The 23283-nt window shown below is 40.0% G+C and overlaps 1 protein-coding gene across 1 annotated transcript in view; it reads left to right on the top strand.

Annotated features, from left to right (window-relative positions):
* The window catches only part of CHST1 (carbohydrate sulfotransferase 1), a 103492-nt gene extending 81401 nt beyond the window's left edge, over nt 1–22091 (top strand). Inside the window, exons 2-3 of the mRNA XM_053688895.1 lie at nt 18342–18442; nt 20788–22091. Of these exons, the coding sequence (XP_053544870.1) occupies nt 20841–22091 (1251 nt within the window). The 5' untranslated portion in view covers nt 18342–18442; nt 20788–20840. The remainder of the gene's footprint in view (nt 1–18341; nt 18443–20787) is intronic.
* Nucleotides 22092–23283: the final 1192 nt, after the last annotated feature.

Genomic DNA, 23283 nt, shown 5'->3' with positions numbered 1-23283 from the left:
ACACCTGTATGCTAAGTCATTAGCTTATGTAGTCATATGCATGCTGTAAGAGTTACTGGTGTAGAGAGACATCTGTATGCTGAGTCATTAGCTTATATAGTCCTCTGCATGCTGTGAGAGTTAATGGTGTAGAGAGACATCTGTATGATGAGTCATTAGCTTATGTAGTCATCTGCATGCTGTGAGAGTTACTGGTGTAGAGAGACATCTGTATGCTGAGTCATTAGCTTATGTAGTCCTCTGCATTATGTGAGAGTTAATGGTGTAGAGAGACATCTGTATGATGAGTCATTAGCATATGTAGACATCTGCATGCTGTGAGACATACTGGTGTAGAGAGACACCTGTATGCTGAGTCATTAGCTTATGTAGTCATATGCATGCTGAGAGAGTTACTGGTGTAGAGACCTCTGTATGCTGAGCCATTAGCTTATTTAGACATCTGCATGCTGTGAGAGTTACTGATGTAGAGATACACCTGTATGCTGAGTCATTAGCTTATGTAGTCATCTGCATGCTGTGAGAGTTAATGGTGAGGAGAGACCTCTTTATGCTGAGTCATTAGCATATGTAGACATCTGCATGCTGAGAGAGTTAGTGGTATAGAGAGACATCTGTATGCTGAGTCATTAGCTTATGTAGTCATCTGCATACTAACGGCTAGATTTAGAGTTTTGTCGGTAACGACCCGCGTAGCTAACGCTGGCTTTTTTCTGGCCGCACCTTTAAAATAACTCTGGTATTGAGAGTTCCATCAGCCAATCAGAATATTCCTACCTTAATTCCGATTGGCTGATAGAATCCTATCAGCCAATCGGAATTCGAGGGACGCCATCTTGGATGACGTCATTTAAAGGAACCGTCATTCGTCGTTCAGTCGTCGGCCAGGATGGATGTTCCGCGTCGGAGGTCTTCAGGATGCTGCCGCTCCACTCCGGATGGATGACGATAGAAGATGCCTCTTGGATGAAGACTTCAATCGGATAGAAGACCTCTTCTGCCCCGCTTGGATGAAGACTTCTACCGGATGGAGGACCTCTTCTTGCTCCGCTTGGATGAAGAATTTGGCTCGGCTGGGTGAAGACGACTCAAGGTAGGGAAATCTTCAGGGACTTAGTGTTAGGTTTATTTAAGGGGGGTTTGGGTTAGATTAGGGGTATGTGGGTGGTGGGTTGTAATGTTGGGGGGGGGTATTGTATGTTTTTTTTTACAGGCAAAAGAGCTGAGCTTCTTGGGGCATGCCCCGCAAAGGGCCCTGTTCAGGGCTGGTAAGGTAAAAGAGCTTTGAACTTTAGTAATTTAGAATAGGGTAGGGCATTTTTTTATTTTGGGGGGCTTTGTTATTTTATTAGGGGGCTTAGAGTAGGTGTAATTAGTTTAAAATTGTTGTAATATATTTCTAATGTTTGTAAATATTTTTTTATTTTTTGTAACTTAGTTCTTTTTTATTTTTTGTACTTTAGTTAGTTTATTTCATTGTATTTATTTGTAGGAATTGTATTTAATTTATTTATTGATAGTGTAGTGTTAGGTTTAATTGTAGATAATTATAGGTATTTTATTTAATTTATTTATTGATAGTGTAGTGTTAGGTTTAATTGTAATTTAGGTTAGGATTTATTTTACAGGTACATTTTTAATTATTTTAACTATTTTAGCTATTAAATAGTTCTTAACTATTTAATAGCTATTGTACCTGGTTAAAATAATTACAAAGTTACCTGTAAAATAAATATTAATCCTAAAATAGCTATAATATACAAGTATTTATCTTTAAATAGGAATAATTTATTTAATAAGAGTTAATTATTTTCGTTAGATTAAAATTATATTTAATTTAGGGGGGTGTTAGTGTTAGGGTTGGACTTAGCTTTAGGGGTTAATACATTTATTAGAATAGCGGTGAGCTCCATTCAGCAGATTAGGGGTCAATAATTGAAGTTAGGTGTCGGCGATGTTAGGGAGGGCAGATTAGGGGTTAATACTATTTATTATAGGGTTAGTGAGGTGGATTAGGGGTTAATAACTTTATTATAGTAGCGCTCAGGTCCGCTCGGCAGATTAGGGGTTAATAAGTGTAGGCAGGTGGAGGCGACGTTGAGGGGGGCAGATTAGGGGTTAATAAATATAATATAGGGGTCGGCGGTTTTAGGGGCAGCAGATTAGGGGTACATAGCTATAATGTAGGTGGCGGCTCTTTGCGGTCTGCAGATTAGGGGTTAATTATTGTAGGTAGCTGGCTGCGACGTTGTGGGGGGCAGGTTAGGGGTTAATAAATATAATATAGGGGTCGTCAGTGTTAGGGGCAGCAGATTAGGGGTACATAAGGATAACGTAGGTGGCGGTCGGCAGATTAGGGGTTAAAAATTTTTTATCGAGTGTCGGCGATGTGGGGGGGCCTCGGTTTAGGGGTACATAGGTAGTTTATGGGTGTTAGTGTACTTTAGAGCACAGTAGTTAAGAGCTTTATGAACCGGCGTTAGCCCAGAAAGCTCTTAACTACTGACTTTTTTCTGCGGCTGGAGTTTTGTCGTTAGATTTCTAACGCTCACTTCAGACACGACTCTAAATACCGGAGTTAGAAAGATCCCATTGAAAAGATAGGATACGCAAATGACGTAATGGGATCTGCGGTATGGAAAGGTCGCGGCGGAAAAGTGAGCGTTAGACCCTTTTTTAATTAACTGCAAAAACCGGCGGTAGCCTAAAACCAGCATTAGGAGCCTCTAACGCTGGTTTTCACGGCTACCGCCAAACTCCAAATCTAGGCCTAAGAGAGTTACTGGTGTAGAGATACATCTGTATGCTGAGTCATTAGCTTATGTAGACATCTGCATGCTGAGAGAGTTACTGGTGTAGAGATACCTCTGTATGCTGAGTCATTAACTTATGTAGACATCTGCATGCTGTGAAAGTTACTGGTGTAGAGAGACCACTGTATGCTGAGTCATTAGCTTATGTAATCATCTGCATGCTGAGAGAGTTACTGGTATAAAGAAACATCTGTATGCTGAGTCATTAGCTTATGTAGACATCTGCATGCTGAGAGAGTTACTGGTGTAGAGATACCTCTGTATGCTGAGTCATTAGCTTATGTAGACATCTGCATGCTGAGAGAGTTACTGGTGTAGAGATACCTCTGTATGCTGAGTCATTAGCTTATGTAATCATCTGCATGCTGAGAGAGTTACTGGTATAAAGAAAAATCTGTATGCTGAGTCATTAGCTTATGTAGACATCTGCATGCTGAGAGAGTTACTGGTATACAGAAACATCTGTATGCTTAGTCATTAGCTTATGTAGACATCTGCATGCTGAGAGAGTTACTGGTATACAGAAACATCTGTATGCTGAGTAATTAACTTATGTAGACATCTGCATACTGTGACAGTTACTGGTGTAGAGAGACCACTGTATGCTGAGTCATTAGCTTATGTAGACATCTGGATGCTGAGAGAGTTAGTGGTGTAGAGATACCTCTGTATGCTGAGTCTTTAGCATAAGTAGTCGTCTGCATGCTGGAAGAGTTACTGGTGTAGAGAGACATCTGTATGCTGAGTCATTAGGTTATGTAGTAATCTGCATGCTGAGAGAGTTACTGGTGTAGAGAGACATCTGCATGCTGAGAAAGTCACTGATGTAGAAAGACATCTGCATCTGTATGCTAAGAGAGTTACTAGTGTAAAGAGACACATGCATGCTGAGTCATTCGCTTATGTAGTCATCTGCATGCTGAGAGAGTTACGGGTGTAGAGAGACATCTGTATGCTGAGTCATTAGCTTATGTAGACATCTGCATGCTGAGAGAGTTACTGTTGTAGAGAGACATATGTATGCTGAGTCATTAGCTTTTATGGGAATCTGCATGCTGAGAGAGTTACTGGTGTAGAGAGACACCTGTATGCTGAGTCTTTAGCTTATGTGGCCATCTGCATGCTGAGAGAGTTACTGGTGTAGAGAGACATCTGCATGCTGAGTCATTAGCTTATGTGGGCATTTGCATGCTGAGAGAGTTACTGGGTAGAGAGACATCTGTATGCTGAGTCATTACCTTATTTGGGCATCTCCATGCTGAGAGAGTTATTGGTGTAGAGAGATACCTGTATGCTGAGTCATTAGCTTATGTAGACATCTGCATGCTAAGAGAATTACTGGTATAGAGAGACATCTGTTTGCTGAGTCATTAGCTTATGTAGACATCTTCATGCTGAGAATGTTATTGGTATAGAGAGACATCTGTATGCTGAGTCATTAGCTTATATGGTCATCTGCATGCTGAGACAGTTACTAGTGTAGAGAGACCTCTGTATGCTGAGTCATTAGCTTATGTAGATATATGCATGCTGAGAGAGTTACTGGTATAGAGAGACATCTGTATGCTGAGTCATTAGCTTATGTAGTCATCTGCATGCTGAGAGAGTTACTGGTATAGAGAGAGCTCTGTATGCTGAGTCATTAACTTATGTAGACATCTGCATGCTGTGAAAGTTACTGGTGTAGAGAGACCACTGTATGCTGAGTCATTAGCTTATGTAGACATCTGCATGCTGAGAGAGTTACTGGTGTAGAGAGACCTCTGTATGCTGAGTCATTAGCTTATATAGTCCTCTGCATGCTGTGAGAGTTAATGGTGTAGAGAGACATCTGTATGATGAGTCATTAGCTTATGTAGACATCTGCATTCTGTGAAAGTTACTGGTGTAGAGAGACCACTGTATGCTGAGTCATTAGCTTATGTAGACATCTGCATGCTGAGAGAGTTACTGTTGTAGAGAGACCTCTGTATGCTGAGTCATTAACTTATGTAGACATCTGCATGCTGTGAAAGTTACTGGTGTAGAGAGACCACTGTATGCTGAGTCATTAGCTTATGTAGACATCTGCATGCAGAGATAGTTAGTGGTATAGAGAGACATCTGTATGCTGAGTCATTAGCTTATGTAGTCTGCATGCTGAGAGAGTTACTGGTGTAGAGAGACATCTGCATGCTGAGAGAGTTACTGGTGTAGTGAGACATCTCTATGCTAAGAGAGTTACTGGTGTAAAGAGACACGTATGCTGAGTCATTAGCTTATGTAGTCATCTGCATGCTGAGAGAGTTACGGGTGTAGAGTGACATCTGTATGCTGAGTCATTAGCTTATGTAGTCATATGCATGCTGAGAGAGTTACTGGTGTAGAGCCCTCTGTATGCAGAGCCATTAGCTTATGTAGACATCTGCATGCTGTGAGAGTTACTGATGTAGAGAGACACCTGTATGCTGAGTCATTAGCTTATGTAGTCATCTGCATGCTGTGAGGTTAATGGTGAAGAGAGACCTCTTTATGCTGAGTCATTAGCATATGTAGACATCTGCATGCTGAGAGAGTTACTGGTGTAGAGACCTCTGTATGCTGAGCCATTAGCTTATGTAGACATCTGCATGCTGTGGGAGTTACTGATGTAGAGAGACACCTGTATGCTGAGTCATCAGCTTATGTAGTCATCTGCATGCTGTGAGAGTTAATGGTGAGGAGAGACCTCTTTATGCTGAGTCATTAGCTTATGTAGTCATCTGCATACTAAGAGAGTTACTGGTGTAGAGAGACATCTGTATGCTGAGTCATTAGCTTATGTAGACATCTGCATGCTGAGAGAGTTACTGGTGTAGAGATACCTCTGTATGCTGAGTCATTAGCTTATGTAGACATCTGCATGCTGAGAGAGTTACTGGTGTAGAGATACCTCTGTATGCTGAGTCATTAGCTTATGTAGACATCTGCATGCTGAGAGAGTTACTGGTGTAGAGATGCCTCTGTATGCTGAGTCATTAGCTTATGTAATCATCTGCATGCTGAGAGAGTTACTGGAATAGAGAGACATCTGTTTGCTGAGTCATTAGCTTATGTAGTCATCTGCATGCTGTGAGAGTTACTGATGTAGAGAGACATCTGTATGCTGAGTCATTAGATTATGTAGTCCTCTGCATGCTGTGAGAGTTACTGGTGTAGAGAGACACCTGTATGCTGAGTCATTAGCATATGTAGACATCTGCATGCTGAGAGAGTTAGTGGTATAGAGAGACATCTGTATGCTGAGTCATTAGATTATGTAGTCATCTGCATACTAAGAGAGTTACTGGTGTAGAGAGACATCTGTATGCTGAGTCATTAGCTTATGTAGACATCTGCATGCTGAGAGAGTTACTGGTGTAGAGATACCTCTGTTTGCTGAGTCATTAGCTTATGTAGACATCTGCATGCTGAGATAGTTACTGGTGTAGAGATACCTCTGTATGCTGAGTCATTAGCTTATGTAGACATCTGCATGCTGAGAGAGTTACTGGTGTAGAGATGCCTCTGTATGCTGAGTCATTAGCTTATGTAATCATCTGCATGCTGAGAGAGTTACTGGAATAGAGAGACATCTGTTTGCTGAGTCATTAGCTTATGTAGTCATCTGCATGCTGTGAGAGTTACTGATGTAGAGAGACATCTGTATGCTGAGTCATTAGCTTATGTAGTCCTCTGCATGCTGTGAGAGTTACTGGTGTAGAGAGACACCTGTATGCTGAGTCATTAGCTTATGTAGACATATGCATGCTGGGAAAGTTACTGGTCTAGATTGTAAGTTCCCATTGGAATAGGGCCCTCAATTCCCCCTGTATTTGTCTGTAAAATTTTGTGTCTTATCGTATTGTTTCTCCACTGTACTGTTATCCTTGTACCCATGGGCAGCGCTGCGGGAATAATAATAATAATCTGTACGCTGAGTCAGTAGCTTTTGTAGTCATCTGCATGCTGAGAGAGTTACTGGTGTAGATATACATCTGTATGCTGAGTCATTAGCTTATATTGGCATCTGCATGCTGAGAGAGTTACTGGTGTAGAGAGACATCTGTATGCTGAGTCATTAGTTTATGAGGGCATCTGCATGCTGAGAGAGTTACTGGTGTAGAGAGACCTCTGTATGCTGAGTCATTAGCTTATGTGGGCATCTGCATGCATAGAGAGTTACTGGTGTAGAGAGACACCCGTATGCACAGTTATTATGTTGTCATCTGCATGCTGAGAGAGTTACTGGTGTAGAGAGACACCCGTATGCACAGTTATTATGTTGTCATCTGCATGCTGAGAGAGTTACTGGTGTAGATATACATCTGTATGCTGAGTCATTAGCTTATATTGGCATCTGCATGCTGAGAGAGTTACTGGTGTAGAGAGACATCTGTATGCTGAGTCATTAGTTTATGAGGGCATCTGCATGCTGAGAGAGTTACTGGTGTAGAGAGACCTCTGTATGCTGAGTCATTAGCTTATGTGGGCATCTGCATGCATAGAGAGTTACTGGTGTAGAGAGACACCCGTATGCACAGTTATTATGTTGTCATCTGCATGCTGAGAGAGTTACTGGTGTAGAGAGACACCCGTATGCACAGTTATTATGTTGTCATCTGCATGCTGAGAGAGTTACTGGTGTAGAGAGACACCTGTATGCTGAGTCATTATCTTATGTGGTCATCTGCATACTGCATACAGGTGTCTCTCTACAGGTGTAGAGAGACACCTGTATGCTAAGTCATTATGTTGTCATCTGCATACTGAGAGAGTTACTGGTGTAGATATACATCTGTATGCTGAGTCATTAGCTTATGTGGGCATCTGCATGCTGAGAGAGTTACTGGTGTAGAGAGACCTCTTTATGCTGAGTCATTTAGTCATCTGCTTGCTGAGAGAGTTATTGGTGTAGAGAGACACCTGTATGCTGAGTCATTATGTAGTCATCTGTATACTGAGAAAGGTAGAAGACAAGGAATCTATCTGTACACTCACAATTTGCAAAAGTACGGCTAGATTTAGAGTTTGGCGTTCGCCGTCAAAACCAGCGTTAGAGGCTCCTAACGCTGGTTTTAGGCTACCGCTGGTATTTAGAGTCAGTCAGGAAAGGGTCTAATGCTCACTTTGCAGCCGCGACTTTTCCATACCGCAGATCCCCCTACGCCATTTGCGTATCCTATCTTTTCAATGGGATCTTTCTAACGCCGGTATTTAGAGTCGTGGCTGAAGTGAGCGTTAGAAATCTAACGACAAAACTCCAGCCGCAGAAAAAAGTCAGTAGTTAAGAGCTTTCTGGGCTAACGCCGGTTTATAAAGCTCTTAACTACTGTGCTCTAAAGTACACTAACACCCATAAACTACCTATGTACCCCTAAACCGAGGTCCCCCCACATCGCCGCCACTCTATTAAAATTTTTTAACCTCTAATCTGCCGACAGCACACCTCCGCAACCTACATTATCCCTATGTACCCCTAATCTGCTCCCTCTAACATCGCCGACACCTACATAATATTTATTAACCCCTAATCTGCCGCCCCCAACGTCGCCTCCACCTACCTACAATTATTAACCCCTAATCTGCTGACCGCACAACGCCGCCACCTACGTTATCCCTATGTACCCCTAATCTGCTGCCCCTAATACCGCCGACCCCTATATTATATTTATTAACCCCTAATCTGCCGTCCCCGCTATCGCTGACCCCTGCATATTATTATTAACCCCTAATCTGCCGCTCCATACACCGCCGCAACCTACGTTATCCCTATGTACCCCTAATCTGCTGCCCCTAACACCGCCGACCCCTATATTATATTTATTAACCCCTAATCTGCCGCCCCCAACGTCGCCTCCACCTACCTACACTTATTAACCCCTAATCTGCAGACCGGATCTCGCTGCTACTATAATAAATGTATTAACCCCTAAAGCTAAGTCTAACCCTAACCCTAACACCCCCCTAAATTAAATATAATTTAAATCTAACGAAATAAATTAACTCTTATTAAATAAATTATTCCTATTTAAAGCTAAATACTTACCTGTAAAATAAATCCTAATATAGCTACAATATAAATTATAATTATACTGTAGCTATTTTAGGATTAATATTTATTTTACAGGTAACTTTGTATTTATTTTAACCAGGTACAATAGCTATTAAATAGTTAATAACTATTTAATAGTTACCTAGTTAAAATAATTACGAAATTACCTGTAAAATAAATCCTAACCTAAGTTACAATTAAACCTAACACTTCACTATCATTAAATTAATTAAATAAACTACCTACAATTATCTACAATTAAACCTAACACTACACTATCAATAAATTAATTAAATACAATACGTACAAATAATAAATACAATGAAATAAACTAACTAAAGTGCAAAAAATAAAAAAGAACTAAGTTACAAAAAATAAAAAAATATTTACAAACATTAGAAAAATATTACAACAATTTTAAACTAATTACACCTACTCTAAGCCCCCTAATAAAATAACAAAGCCCCCAAAATAAAAAAATGCCCTACCCTATTCTAAAATTAAAATAGAAAAGCTCTTTTACCTTACCAGCCCTTAAAAGGTCCATTTGCGGGGCATGCCCCAAAGAATTCAGCTCTTTTGCCTGGAAAAAAAACTTACAATACCCCCCCCCCAACATTAAAACCCACCACCCACATACCCCTAATCTAACCCAAACCCCCCTTAAATAAACCTAACACTAAGCCCCTGAAGATCTTCCTACCTTATCTTCACCACACCGGGTATCAGCGATCCGTCCAGGCTCCGATGTCTTGATCCAAGCCCAAGCGGGGGGCTGAAGACATCCATCCTCCGGCTGAAGTCTTGATCCAAGCGGGCAGAAAAGGACATCCGGACCAGCAAACATCTTCATCCAAGCCGCATCTTTTATGTTCTTCCATCCGATGATGACCGGCTGATCTTCAAGACCTCCAGCGTGGATCCATCCATCTTCACCGACGACTTCCCGACGAATGACGGTTCCTTTAAGGGACGTCATCCAAGATGGCGTCCCTCGAATTCCGATTGGCTGATAGGATTCTATCAGCCAATCGGAATTAAGGTAGGAAAATTCTGATTGGCTGATGGAATCAGCCAATCAGATTCAAGTTCAATCCGATTGGCTGATCCAATCAGCCAATCAGATTGAGATCGCATTCTATTGGCTGTTCCGATCAGAATTTTCCTACCTTAATTCCGATTGGCTGATAGAATCCTATCAGCCAATCGGAATTCGAGGGACGCCATCTTGGATGACGTTCTTTAAAGGAACCGTCATTCGTCGGGTTTGGGTTAGATTAGGGGTGGGTATTGTATGGTTTTTTTCCAGGCAAAAGAGCTGAATTCTTTGGGGCATGCCCCGCAAATGGCCCTTTTAAGGGCTGGTAAGGTAAAAGAGCTTTTCTATTTTAATTTTAGAATAGGGTAGGGTATTTTTTTATTTTGGGGGGCTTTGTTATTTTATTAGGGGGCTTAGAGTAGGTGTAATTAGTTTAAAATTGTTGTAATATTTTTCTAATGTTTGTAAATATTTTTTTATTTTTTGTAACTTCGTTCTTTTTTATTTTTTGTACTTTAGTTAGTTTATTTCATTGTATTTATTTGTAGGTATTGTATTTAATTAATTTATTGATAGTGTAGTGTTAGGTTTAATTGTAGATAATTGTAGGTAGTTTATTTAATTAATTTAATGATAGTGTAGTGTTAGGTTTAATTGTAACTTAGGTTAGGATTTATTTTACAGGTAATTTTGTAATTATTTTACTAGGTAACTATTAAATAGTTATTAACTATTTAATAGCTATTGTACCTGGTTAAAATAAATACAAAGTTACCTGTAAAATAAATATTAATCCTAAAATAGCTACAATATAATTATAATTTAGGATATATTAGGATTTATTTTACAGGTAAGTATTTAGCTTTAAATAGGAATAATTTATTTAATAGGAGTTAATTTATTTCGTTAGATTTAAATTATATTTAACTTAGGGGGGTGTTAGTGTTAGGGTTAGACTTAGCTTTAGGGGTTAATACATTTATTATAGTAGTGGCGAGATCCGGTCGGCAGATTAGGGGTTAATAAGTGTAGGTAGGTGGAGGCGACGTTGGGGGCGGCAGATTAGGGGTTAATAAATATAATATAGGGGTCGGCGGTGTTAGGGGCAGCAGATTAGGGGTACATAGGGATAACGTAGGTTGCGGCGGTGTACGGAGCGGCAGATTAGGGGTTAATAATAATATGCAGGGGTCAGCGATAGCGGGGGCGGGAGATTAGGGGTTAATAAATATAATATAGGGGTCGGCGGTGTTAGGGGCAGCAGATTAGGGGTACATAGGGATAACGTAGGTTGCGGCGGTGTTTGCAGCGGCAGATTAGGGGTTAATAATAATATGCAGGGGTCAGCGATAGCGGGGGCGGCAGATTAGAGGTTAATAAGTGTAAGGTTAGGGGTGTTTAGACTTGGGGTACATGTTAGGGTGTTAGGTGCAGACATAGGAAGTGTTTCCCCATAGGAAACAATGGGGCTGCGTAAGGAGCTGAACGCTGCTTTTTTGCAGGTGTTAGGTTTTTTTTCAGCTCAAACTGCCCCATTGTTTTCTATGGGGGAATCGTGCACAAGCACATTTTTGAAGCTGGCCGCGTCCGTAAGCACCGCTGGTATTTAGAGTTGCAGTGGCGGTAAATATGCTCTACGCTCCATTTTTTGGAGCCATTCTGTGAACTCTAAATACCAGCGGTATTTAAAAGGTGCGGGTGAAAAATAGCACGCTTAGCTAACGCACCCCTTTGGCCGCAGAACTCTAAATGTAGCCGGTAATTTGCAAATGAGGGAGAAGAAAATCAAACACAACGGAACATATAAGGGAGAGGGAAACATAAAATTAGTGATATTTGTATTGCTAAATAAATGTAAATCATAAACTTCATAGCTCAAAGATTTCTATTGGATTAGGTGGACACTAAAGGGTTAAGAATCCTCCACTTGCTAGCAACATTGTGAAGCAGCAAATAGCCAGAAGGTCCTATTTATAACCAGCCAAAAGGTTTTACCACACCCCTGATGTGTGCAATATACACACCTACAATTATATTAATATTGTAACTAATAAATACAACTTTATATCATTGGCTTAGAAACAGCTAATATAATATTATTTAACCCCAGAGATTGACTTTTTATCTGGTATCTTATGAAATACTTTGAATATTTCAGATAAATTATGAAACTAGGGTATACTAGAAGGAAAATTGAATACTTATTTATGTTAAACCAAAAGGATGAACTAATTAAAACAGTGATATTAAATAAAAGACAAGTAAAAAACAACAAAAAACAAGGAAATAATACACTCCTCCCTATGTCACTCAAAACAGAACACAGCTCACTACTGAGATATTTCCTTGTTAATTGCTGTGCATCAGACTAATTTTAGTTCCTCAAATGTTCAAGGTTCAGGGTGCTCCACCTTGGTACTCCAGAGGTTTTGTAACTACATTTCCCATAATGCTTAGACACTTGGGAAATGTAGTTCCAAAAGCTCTGGAGCACTCCTAAGTATGCAAATTTTAAGAGAGACGTTTCAATTTAGTTCAGTAATTACATTTACTTTGTTCTCTTTGTATTCTGAAATTCATACCTTGGTTTGCTCAGGAACAGTAGTGCATTACTGATCTCTCTAAGTATGTTTTAAATCTCTTTTTTAAGGGGTTAAAAAACAACAACATAAATTATGCTTACCAGATAATTTCATTTCCTTCTGTATAAGGAGAGTCCACGGCTCCATTCCATATTGTTGGGAAATACTGAACCTGGCCACCAGGAGGAGGCAAAGAAACCCCAGCCAAAGGCTTAAATACCTCTACCACTTCCCCTATCCCCCAGTCATTCTGCCGAAGGAACAAGCAACAGTAGGAGAAATATCAGGGTATAAAAAGGTGCCAGAAGAGAAATATAACTTAGGGGGCCACCCATCGGAGAACACAGGCGGGGCTGTGGGGCCGTGGACTCTTCTTATACAGAAGAAAATTATCTGGTAAGCATAATTTATGTTTTCCTTCTTAATATAAGGAGAGTCCACGGCTTCATTCCTTGCTGTTGGGAGACTTATACCCACGCTCTAGAGGACACTGAATGAAAACGGGAGGGACAAAAAGAGAGGTGAACCCTAATCTGAGGGCACCACAGCCTGCTAAACCTTTCTGAAGCAAAAAATAACAAACTTGTAAAACCTTACAAATCTGAACCATAGAGGCCTCATTCTTAAAGGCCCAAGAGGAAGCCACTGCTCTAGTAGAATAATCTGTAATTCTCTGTGGAGGTTTATGTCCCGCTGTCTCATAAGCTAAGCGGATGAGACTCCTCAACCACAAAGATAAGGAAGTCGAAGAGATCTTCTGACATTAACGCTTCCCAGAATAGTTAACAAAAATGGAAGAAGTTTGTATAAAATCCTTAGTAGCCTGAAGATAAAACTTCAAGGCACGAACCACGTCCAAATTATGAAGTAAACATTTCTTTGATGAAGATGGATTAGGACACAAAGAAGGGACCACAATCTCTAAATTGATGTTGCAGTATGAAACAACCTTAGGGAGAAACCCTAACTTAGTACGTCGGACAGCCTTATCCGAATGGAATACCATATAAGGAGGCTCACATTGCAAGGCGGCAATCTCAGATACTCTGCATGCAGAAGCAATAGCCAGTAGAAAAAGAACTTTCCAGGACAACAACGTAATGTCAATTTCATGCATAGGCTCAAACGGAGCCCGTTGCAAAACCTTAAGAACCAGATGCAGACTCCAAAGAGGAGCCGAAGATCTGAACACTGCTAATGCATCTATTAGCTCCGCATGAGGATCCCTGGACCTCAACCCATATCTGGGTAGCTTGGTATTGAGACAAGATGCCATGAAATATATCTCTGGCGTCCCCCACATGCTGCATAACTCCACAAACACTTCAGGATAGAGAGACCTTTCCCCCGGATGAAAGGATTGTCTGCTGAGAAAGTCTGCTTCCCAGTTGTCCACACCCAGAATGTGGATTGCTTACAGCGAACAGTTGTGGGCCTCCGCCCACTCCAGAATCCAAGATACTTCTCTCATTGCTAGGGAGCTTCTCATTCCCCCTGATGGTTGATGTAAGCCACCAAGGTTATATTGTCTGATTGGAATCTGATAAACTGGGACGAACCCAGAAGAGGCCAAGTCCTTTGTAAAGATTCTTGGAGCAGTATCTAGACCAAAAGGAAGTGCAATAAAATGGAAGTGCTGATCCAGGAATGCAAACCTTAGGAACTATAAGTGGTCCATGTGGATTGGAATATAAAGGTAGGCATCCTTCAGATCTATAGTGGTCATGAACTGTCCGTCCTGAACTAGAGAAAGGATGTACCTTATTGTCTCCATCTTGAACAAGGGGACATTTAGAAACTTGTTTAAGCACTTTAGGTCCAGAATCAGGCGGAAAGTTCCCTCCTTCTTTGGTACCATGAACAGGTTTGAATAGTATCCCAAACCTCTTTCTGCGATAGGAACTGGGACAATGACCCCTAAGGAGGACAGATCCTGCACGCACCCCAGAAAGGATTCCCTCTTTTCTGGTCTGGAAGACAGGCTTGAGAGGAGAAATCTGCAATAGGGTGGATGAGATTTGAAACCTATCTTGTATCCCTGAGCTATGACCTCCAGAACCCATGGATCCTGCATGTCCCTGAACCAAGCATCTGAAAACAGCGACAGTCTGCCCCCTACATGATCCAGCACCGGATCGGGGGCCGCCCCTTCATGCCGACTTGTTCTCGACGGGCTTCTTGTTCTGCTTGGATTTATTCCAGGATTGAGCCAGCTTCCAAGTGTTCTTGGTTTGCTCGGGCTTAGAGGAGGACTGCTGACATTGGGCCTTTTCAGAACGAAAGGAACAAAAATTAGATCCTTGTCCCTTAGATTTGTTCTTTTTATCCTGCGGTAGGAAGGCACCCTTGCCCTCTGTAACCGTGGAGATAATGGAGTCCAGGCCTGGACCAAATAAAATATTTCCCTTAAAGGGGAGGGAAAGTAGTCTAGACTTAGAATTCATGTCCACAGACCAGGACTTCAGCCAGAGCACCCGACGGGTCTGTACTGAGAAACAAGAGATCTTAGCATTCAGGCAAATAATCTGCATCACTGATAAAAGAATTAGAAATTCTCAATGCTTTAATTCTTTCTTGGATAACATCAAGGGAACCCTCTACCTCGATCAAATCCGCTAAGGAGTCGCATCAGTAGGCCGCAGCTCCAGCAACCGAGGCAACAGCCGCTGACGGTTGAAATAAGTATCCTGTATGCTGAAACATTTTTCTGAGAAAGGTTTCCATCTTCTTATCCATCGGCTTTCTGAATGATGAGCTATCCTCAAGAGGGATAGTAGTACGCTTGGCTAGCATGGAGATAGCGCCATCCACCTTAGGGACGGAACCCCACAACTCCAGCTGAGAGTACGGGACCGGGAATAATGTTTTAAAGGCAGATAAAGAGGAAAAGGAAGATCCATTTCTATCCCACTCGTTCTTAATAATGTTCACCATTTTTACAGGTACAGGAAAAGTTAGCAGCGCTACCCTGTCCATGTACACTCTCTCTAATTTAGGGATCAATGGTTCATCAGACGACTTGGCCTATGGAACCTTTAATGTCGACAGAACCTCCTTTAGAAGAAAACGTAAGTGTTCAATTTTAAATCGAAAGGCTGGCTCCTCCGCAGCCGGAGGCCTTGAGGTAGCGGACTCCGATCCAGAAAGTTCACCCTCTGAAGATTCAGAGTGTGACCCATCCTTGGATACTTGAAAGGCAGACAAATCTAATAATTTACTGGATGTCCCCTGGACTGGAGAGCTATGTTTAACCTTTCTCTTGCGCTTGGCAGGGCAAGGTAAAGCACTAAGAGCCCCAGACACCGCTGTTTTTAACTGCACGGTAAAGTCTGATGGTAAAAGACTCCCTCCAGATGGAGGATCAGGCGTGCTATGGGAAGCTGTATGTGATGATGAAGATGACTGATGGGTATGCACCTCACGGGACGGCTAGTCCTCAAAGGTGGACGGCTCAGTAGTACTAAAGGGGTTAACCTTCTTAGACATAATAACCTTGTTGATGAATATGGCACATAGTTGAGAGGGGGCGGCATACCAAGGTCTCCTCACAATATAGACAGGTATTACTATTAGGAATAGAGGGAGTACCCTCAAGCATATCAGAGTCCTCCATAGATTGCACTAACAGTAGGACACAGAATCAATTATCTTTTTATTTCTCACAAAACTTCACCTTTATACTCCCAATGACTGGGGCACTCACCACCTCCTAGACCCAGGCAAACAGAGAAACAATCGTCTTCTCTGACAGCTAGCTCGTCAGGAAAGAGAAAACGCAAGTGTGACCACACCCAGTCACGTGGTGCGCGAGGCAGGACCGCCCCTGCTATGGGAAAAAGCGTGCCAAGCTACAAACTGCGCAGCGTTCAAAGTGAAAGTAAAAAGCTGTATGTTCCGTTATAACAACAGTCTATGAGCCAAAAAAATCTCACACATAAAGCAGCATAAAATCAAAGTATCACATTTGATTAATCCCCACTGTTCAATATCCTCCCTCAGGAGATATTAACCCTTAATTCTATTAAGATAAAAGGAGACACACTGTGACCCTGTCTTCAGCGTTTTCAACATATGTAAAAATTGAAACGATCTTACCAGAATCTGTGCTGTGGAACAGAAACATGGCGTCTCAAGTGTGACAGTCTTCTAGCATCGCTCCTGACATGGACTTGAGTGAAGAAAAAGCAGACAGTGAAATTCGTCAACACTGGTTGCTTAAGGAGCTGTTAGCAGGCAGTCTGGATGGGTTCACAGGAATAATCTCCCTGCATCTCCAGACTCTAACTTTCGTCAATACTCTCACTGAGAGGCTGACAAGACTCCATAAAACTCCAGTCCCATATCGAAGGGCATATACCCCTCCTGAGGAACAACTCAGAAGATCTTCTGAGACTTCTCTGCTATCCTCCTGTGATGAAAGGCAAAGAATGACTGGGGGATAAGGGAAGTGGGAGAGGTATTTAAGCCTTTGGCTGGGGTGTCTTTGCTTCCTCCTGGTGGCCAGGTTCAGTATTTCCCAACAGTAAGGAATGAAGCCGTGGACTCTTCTTATATTAAGAAGGAAATTATATACATGCACTAGTGCAATAATAAAATCACACATTACAGTATTTTTTTTCACTTGTATGTCCCTTTAAATATGTAGAGTATGATCAACATTTAAAGGGATATGAAAGTCAAAATGAAACTTTCATGATTCAGATAGAGCATGTAATTTTAAGACACTTTTAAATTCCCTTCTATTGTCAAATGTGCTTTGTTCTCTTAGTATCCCTTGTTAAAAATGAATACGCACATATCATACACTAGTGGTAGCTGCTGCTAATTGGTGCCTGCACACAGTTGTCTCTTGTGATTGGCTAACTAGATTAGAAGTGTTCAGCTTCCTGCCAGTAGTGCAATGCTGTCCCTTCAGCAATGGATAACAAGAGAATGAAGAAAATGTGATAATAGAAGTAAATTGGAAAGTTGTTTAAAATTTTATGTTCTATCTGAATCATAATTTTTTTGGGGGGGGGTTTACTATCCCTTTAACATAAAACGTAAAATTAACATAAAATATATCAATGTATGTAGGGTCACAGGGTTGGTTCAGTTGGTAAAAAGGATATTATCTTGATATAGGTGAAGTTAAATGTGTTTATTTTGATTTTGAAACTACTGTAATAGTGCAGAAGTGATAAAGAACACACAAACAATACTATTGGTAGATACAGACATGCCCCACAATCTTAAGAATAAAACAAATATGTTAATTTTTCATTGAGGAGCCTAAAACGCTAGCTCTGGCTATAATGTTAGAATAGAGTGCGTTGTTTAGCAGTTGCTGTCTCATAAAGCCAATTAGGGGAAGATATTACACAGTGTTTGCCTTGAGAAGTCAGCAGATTGAAGTTTAAGTTCTGGGAATTAGAAATTGTTGAATTTTCAGAGTTAAATTGCATGAAAAGGGAGGAAAATAAATAAAGTATATCGCAAAGGTGTTTCATGATACATAACTAAATATGTAATATACAAATCTCATGGTGTTTACTGTCCCTTTAAATTTTACCAGGCCTCCACCACCTCAGAGGTAGCACATTTTACCCTGAGAGACTGAGCAGTGGGAGGGATTGCACAAGAGTGCTCTTGTGCAATCTTACATTTCACTAGACAATGCTGCATTGCCAGCTGCCATTGTGGGCAAACAGGTTTGCTCTTTGACAACTTGTTTGTCCATGCCTTCATAAATATACCTGTTGGTATACCTTAGATCTATGCTCTAACTGAGAATTCCCTATTGAAATGAAATTGCCCATCTATGTTACATTTATATGAGGTATATCTTAAGGAAATAAATATGTTTTTTTCTACAGGTAACACATTGGGAAGAAAGCCTCAACGCGGAATCAAACCAAGAACTTTAATCTAACTTGATTTTATAGTTTGGACAACACCCCAAGTTCTTTAGCTTATGGTAAGTTGTTTCAGTATATATACACCTAGTAATCACAATCATATATTATTTGGAAGCAATATTATTATCCCCTATATAAAAAAGTTCAGTAGTAAAATCCTTACGTGGGTGTGACAGCTTGAAATGTTTACTGCTTTTGGAAGCCAAATTGTGTTTCAAAAGGCTATATTTCCCTAAACATTATGGTCCTGTTTTAGGCGTGATAAAGTCCTGGTCATGTTATTTTCAATACAGAACCAATTATATTTAAAGGGATATGATACCCAAATGTTGAAACACTTGAAAGTGATGCAGCATAGCTGTAAAAAGCTGACTAGAGAATATCATCTGAACATCTCTATGTAAAACGAAAGATATTTTACCTCAAAATGTCCTAAGTATTCACACCCCATTATAAAGGAGTTTAAGCAACAGATCAGTATGTCTGTCCCGGGACCTGCAAAGGAGCGTGCCTCATGCACACTCATGTAATTTCCCTATTCAGTTTAAGGACGTTTACTATGAAATCTCATGAGATCACAGTTCATGACCAACTGCTGATGCTGATTGGCTGCTGTTCACTTCTTCCTTCTTTTTTTTACCTGCAGTTGTACAACAGCTGAAGTATAACTGTTTACATAACACTTACCCTGGTGAGCTGAGGAAACTTTGAGATCTTCCTTTTTTACATAGAGATGCTAAGGTGATATTTTCCTGTCAGCTTTTTACAGTTATGCTGCATCACTTTCAAGTGATTTATCTTATGAGTATTATGTCCCTTTAATGTTTAAAGAGATAGTAAACAGTAAATACATGCTAGACATAATTATGTATTCAAAGCATTCTCTATATTAGCCTTAGAATAATATGTACTATAGATGTTTTTTGTAAAAATTATATTAGTTGTTTAAATATTAAAAATATAAGTTTAAAGGTTTAGTTTCTATAAAGTACTTTAGTTTCTATAAAGTAATAGGCACTGCCATGCTTGAACTAGTTTTCTATTTATCTCTGTTTGTACAAACAAGGCTGTGTGAAAATCCTTTTCGATCAGTGTTTCTCAACTTCAGTCCTCCGGACCATTAACAGGCCAGATTGTCATTATATCTTAACTAGAGCATAGGTGAAATAATCATCTGTAGGGTGAGAGCAGGTTAGTAACCATGGTTACTGATCAGCTGATTATTTCACCTGTGCTCTAGTTACGATATAAGTTACGATATAATGAATATCTGGCCTGTAAAGAGTTGGGAAACACTGCTTTAGATAATACTATGTTTCACACTGCCTTTTTCACAGTCTCTTTTTTGACTGTTTTTTTTTTTAACCTATTTCTAATTGTCCTCAGCAGAAAAGATAGATGGGGAAACTTATTTAAAACATGGCATGGCAGCACCCATTACTTTATAGAAGCCCAGTGGAATTTCAGAAAAAACGAATTTTCAGAGTTAAAGAGAATGGGAGACAAAATAAATAATGAAAGTATACAGAAAAAACACATAATTAAAGGGATACTAAACCCACATTTTTTCTTTCGTGATTCAGATAGAGCATGCACTTTTAGGCAACTTTTTAATTTACTCCTATTATCAATTTTTCTTCATTCTCTTGCTATCTTTATTTGAAAAAGAAGGCATCTAAGCTAAGGAGCCAGACAATTTTTGGTTCAGACCCTGGACAGCACTTGTTTAATGGTGGGTGTATTTAGCCACCAATTAGCAAGCATAACCCAGGTTGTGAACTAAAAATGAGTCGGCTCCTAAACTTACATTCTTGCTTTTCAAATAAAGATAGCAAGAGAATGAAGAAAAATTGATAAAAGGAGTAAATTAGAAAGTTGCTTAAAATTGCATGCTCTATCTGAATCATGAAAGAAAAAAAATGTGGGTTCAGTGTTCCTTTAAACATTTTATATTACAATTTCCTACTGTTTAATATCCCTTTAATATATCAGACTTTGCTTTATCTCCATTTCCTCATTATGTAATGCCTTTTATTATAAGTTGAGGAACGCTATAAAAGAAAAGTAAGTTGACATTTTTGAAACGACTTAAATACAAATGTTATAAATCTTTGAAAAACTTGAGTCCAATTTTTATATGAAAACTGTTCCTTTGACTATAGGATACTATAAAAGTAACATTTCCTCACAGTAAAATATTTTGTAGACATTAAAAAGTGTAAATGATACAATATCAGACAACTGTATTTTTTTCTGCAATAGTGCCCACTGCTACCTCACCTTGTTTTGATTTTTGATAGATATAACACCAGAGCCCCAAAGATTATACATAGCATATTTTGTTCTAGGAGAAGATTCAGTGGTATGGATATTCTAATATACTTTCCTTGAAAATTTCTTCCAGGTACAGCCAATAAAAAAAAACACAGGGAGGGGGCTCCATGACGGTTTCCAGCCATGCAATGTTCCTGGAAGGCTGTCCTCTTACTAGCTCTGGCTTCTATTGCAATTCAGTATACAGCCATTCGCACCTTCTCCACCAAATCCTTCCAACTTTGCCCCACTGCCAATCCAGCAAACTGTAGCCCTGGCACAGATCCCTCAGACTCCCTGGATAGAGTGTGTGACGATAACCCACCATTTTCTTCTAACTTCTCCAGAAAGACTCATATTCTTATCTTGGCTACCACTCGCAGTGGGTCCTCTTTTGTAGGTCAGCTCCTCAATCAGCATTCAGATGTCTTCTACTTGTTTGAACCTCTTTATCATGTCCAATATACCTTAATTCCTAAGATGACTCAAAGTAAGAGCCCTGCTGACCGCAGGGTGATGCTGGGAGCTAGCAGAGACCTTTTGAGGAGCTTGTATGATTGTGACCTTTATTTTATGGAGAACTATATTAAGCCACAGCCCATTAATCACACTACAGATAAACTATTCAGGAGGGGAGCAAGCAAAGCCTTATGCTCTTTGCCAGTCTGTGACACTGATATATATCTAGAAGAGGGGGACTGTGTTAAGAAATGTGGAAGTTTGAATCTAACATTGGCAATGGAATCCTGTAAGGACCATGACCATGTGGCTATTAAAACAGTCCGGGTACCTGAAGTAAATGACCTACGGGCTTTGGTGGAGGACCCACGGCTAAATATGAAGGTGATACAGTTAGTGAGGGACCCCAGAGGCATCTTGGCTTCTCGCACAGAAACTTTTCGAGACACTTACAGGCTATGGAGAATATGGAGAGCCACTGGCCGTAGACCATATAACCTGGATGTTACTCAGCTGACCACAGTTTGTGAGGACTTCTTAAACTCTGTGTCTACTGGACTTAGTCGGCCTCAGTGGCTAAAAGGTCGATATATGCTGCTTAGATATGAAGACCTGGCTAGAAATCCAATGAAAAAGATGGAGGAGATATATGATTTCCTTGGTGTCCCAGTAGATGGAAATGTAGAGCGATGGATCCAGAATAATACTCGTGGTGATCAGTCATCAGCCAAACACAAATATGGCACTGTCAGAAACTCTGCAGCCACAGCTGAAAGCTGGCGACTGACTCTTTCATATGACATTGTAGAATTTACCCAGAATGCCTGTCGGCAAGTACTATCCCAACTAGGCTATAAGACTGTTGGTTCATCCCTGGAACTTCGAAACCTCTCCTTCAGCTTAATAGAGGATAAAACTTTTACTCTATTTTTGTAATATTTTATTTTCTGGGAAATATGAGGTTGTTGAGTACAATGAGCATTGCTAATGGAATTAGAAACAGAGCAGTTTATATATTTTTTATTATTCTAAAACTCCTGCACCCTCCTCAGATTCTTCCTTTTCCTTTTATTTTTGTCCCATTAAATGCACTAAATAAAATGTCTATTACTAAAGCACAGTAAATAAAGGTTAGAAAGTAGATGAAAATTACCCTTTCATCCATAAACCACCTGTTCTTTTAACAGTTGAAATCATTTCCAGTTTGAGTTTCTTATGTACTCCAGACTGAGTTTTTCTATGTGTTATAAGCATTATTCTGTCAAGGTTAAAGAGACAGTGCACTGTTTTTGTCCCCCTTAATGTGTCTCCAGTGATCTATTTTGCCTGTTGTAGTTTATTAAAGGGAGATGAAACCCAAAATATTTATTTCCTGATTTAGGTAGAACATACAATTTCAAACAACTTTCCAATTGACTTCTATTAAATTGTATTCATTCTCTTGGTATCATTTATTGAAGGAGCAGCAATGCACTACTGATTTCTAACTGAACACATGGGTGAGCCAATGAAAATCGCTATATTTATGCAGTCACCAATCAGCAGCTAGAACCTAGGTTTTTTTGCTGCTTCTGAGCTCTCTTAGATAAACCTTTCAGCATAGGATAACAAGAAAAGGAAGCAAATTAAATAATAGAAGTAAATTGGATTTTTTTTTACAATTGTATGTTCTGTCTAAATCATGAATGTTTAATTATGACTTTACTGTTCCTTTAAATTGCTTAGAAATAGATCCTTTACCTTTAACTTGTCATTTGAAATTGCTGCTTTGGCTGTTGAAACCTGCACCTTTACTGAAATTATTAATGCTGCAGTATTATCTATAGAAAAATTCTGTAAATAAGAGACAGCAGCCTAATGGAGGTGGTAGATACAGGTACTAAAATGTTAATTTTTTATTACTCTCTCGGAGCCCAATAATCTAAATGTCTCTGGCCTGGGGACATTAAAGAATGCTCGCCAGCACTTCTAATTCCCTGGTGGAATGATCTAAAGATTCTTCCCCCCCCTTAAAATAGGGTTTCTCGTTAAGGGGCATTTACTGCATTTTCGTATGGGGAGGAGATGCATACATTTCAAAACTGCACAGTAAAATTTGTATAAACGTACAAAATTAATAATTGAACCA

Source organism: Bombina bombina, chromosome 7 (assembly GCF_027579735.1).
Source record: "Bombina bombina isolate aBomBom1 chromosome 7, aBomBom1.pri, whole genome shotgun sequence".
Taxonomy (NCBI): Eukaryota; Metazoa; Chordata; class Amphibia; order Anura; family Bombinatoridae; genus Bombina; species Bombina bombina.
This window is presented reverse-complemented; position numbering and strand designations above follow the sequence as displayed.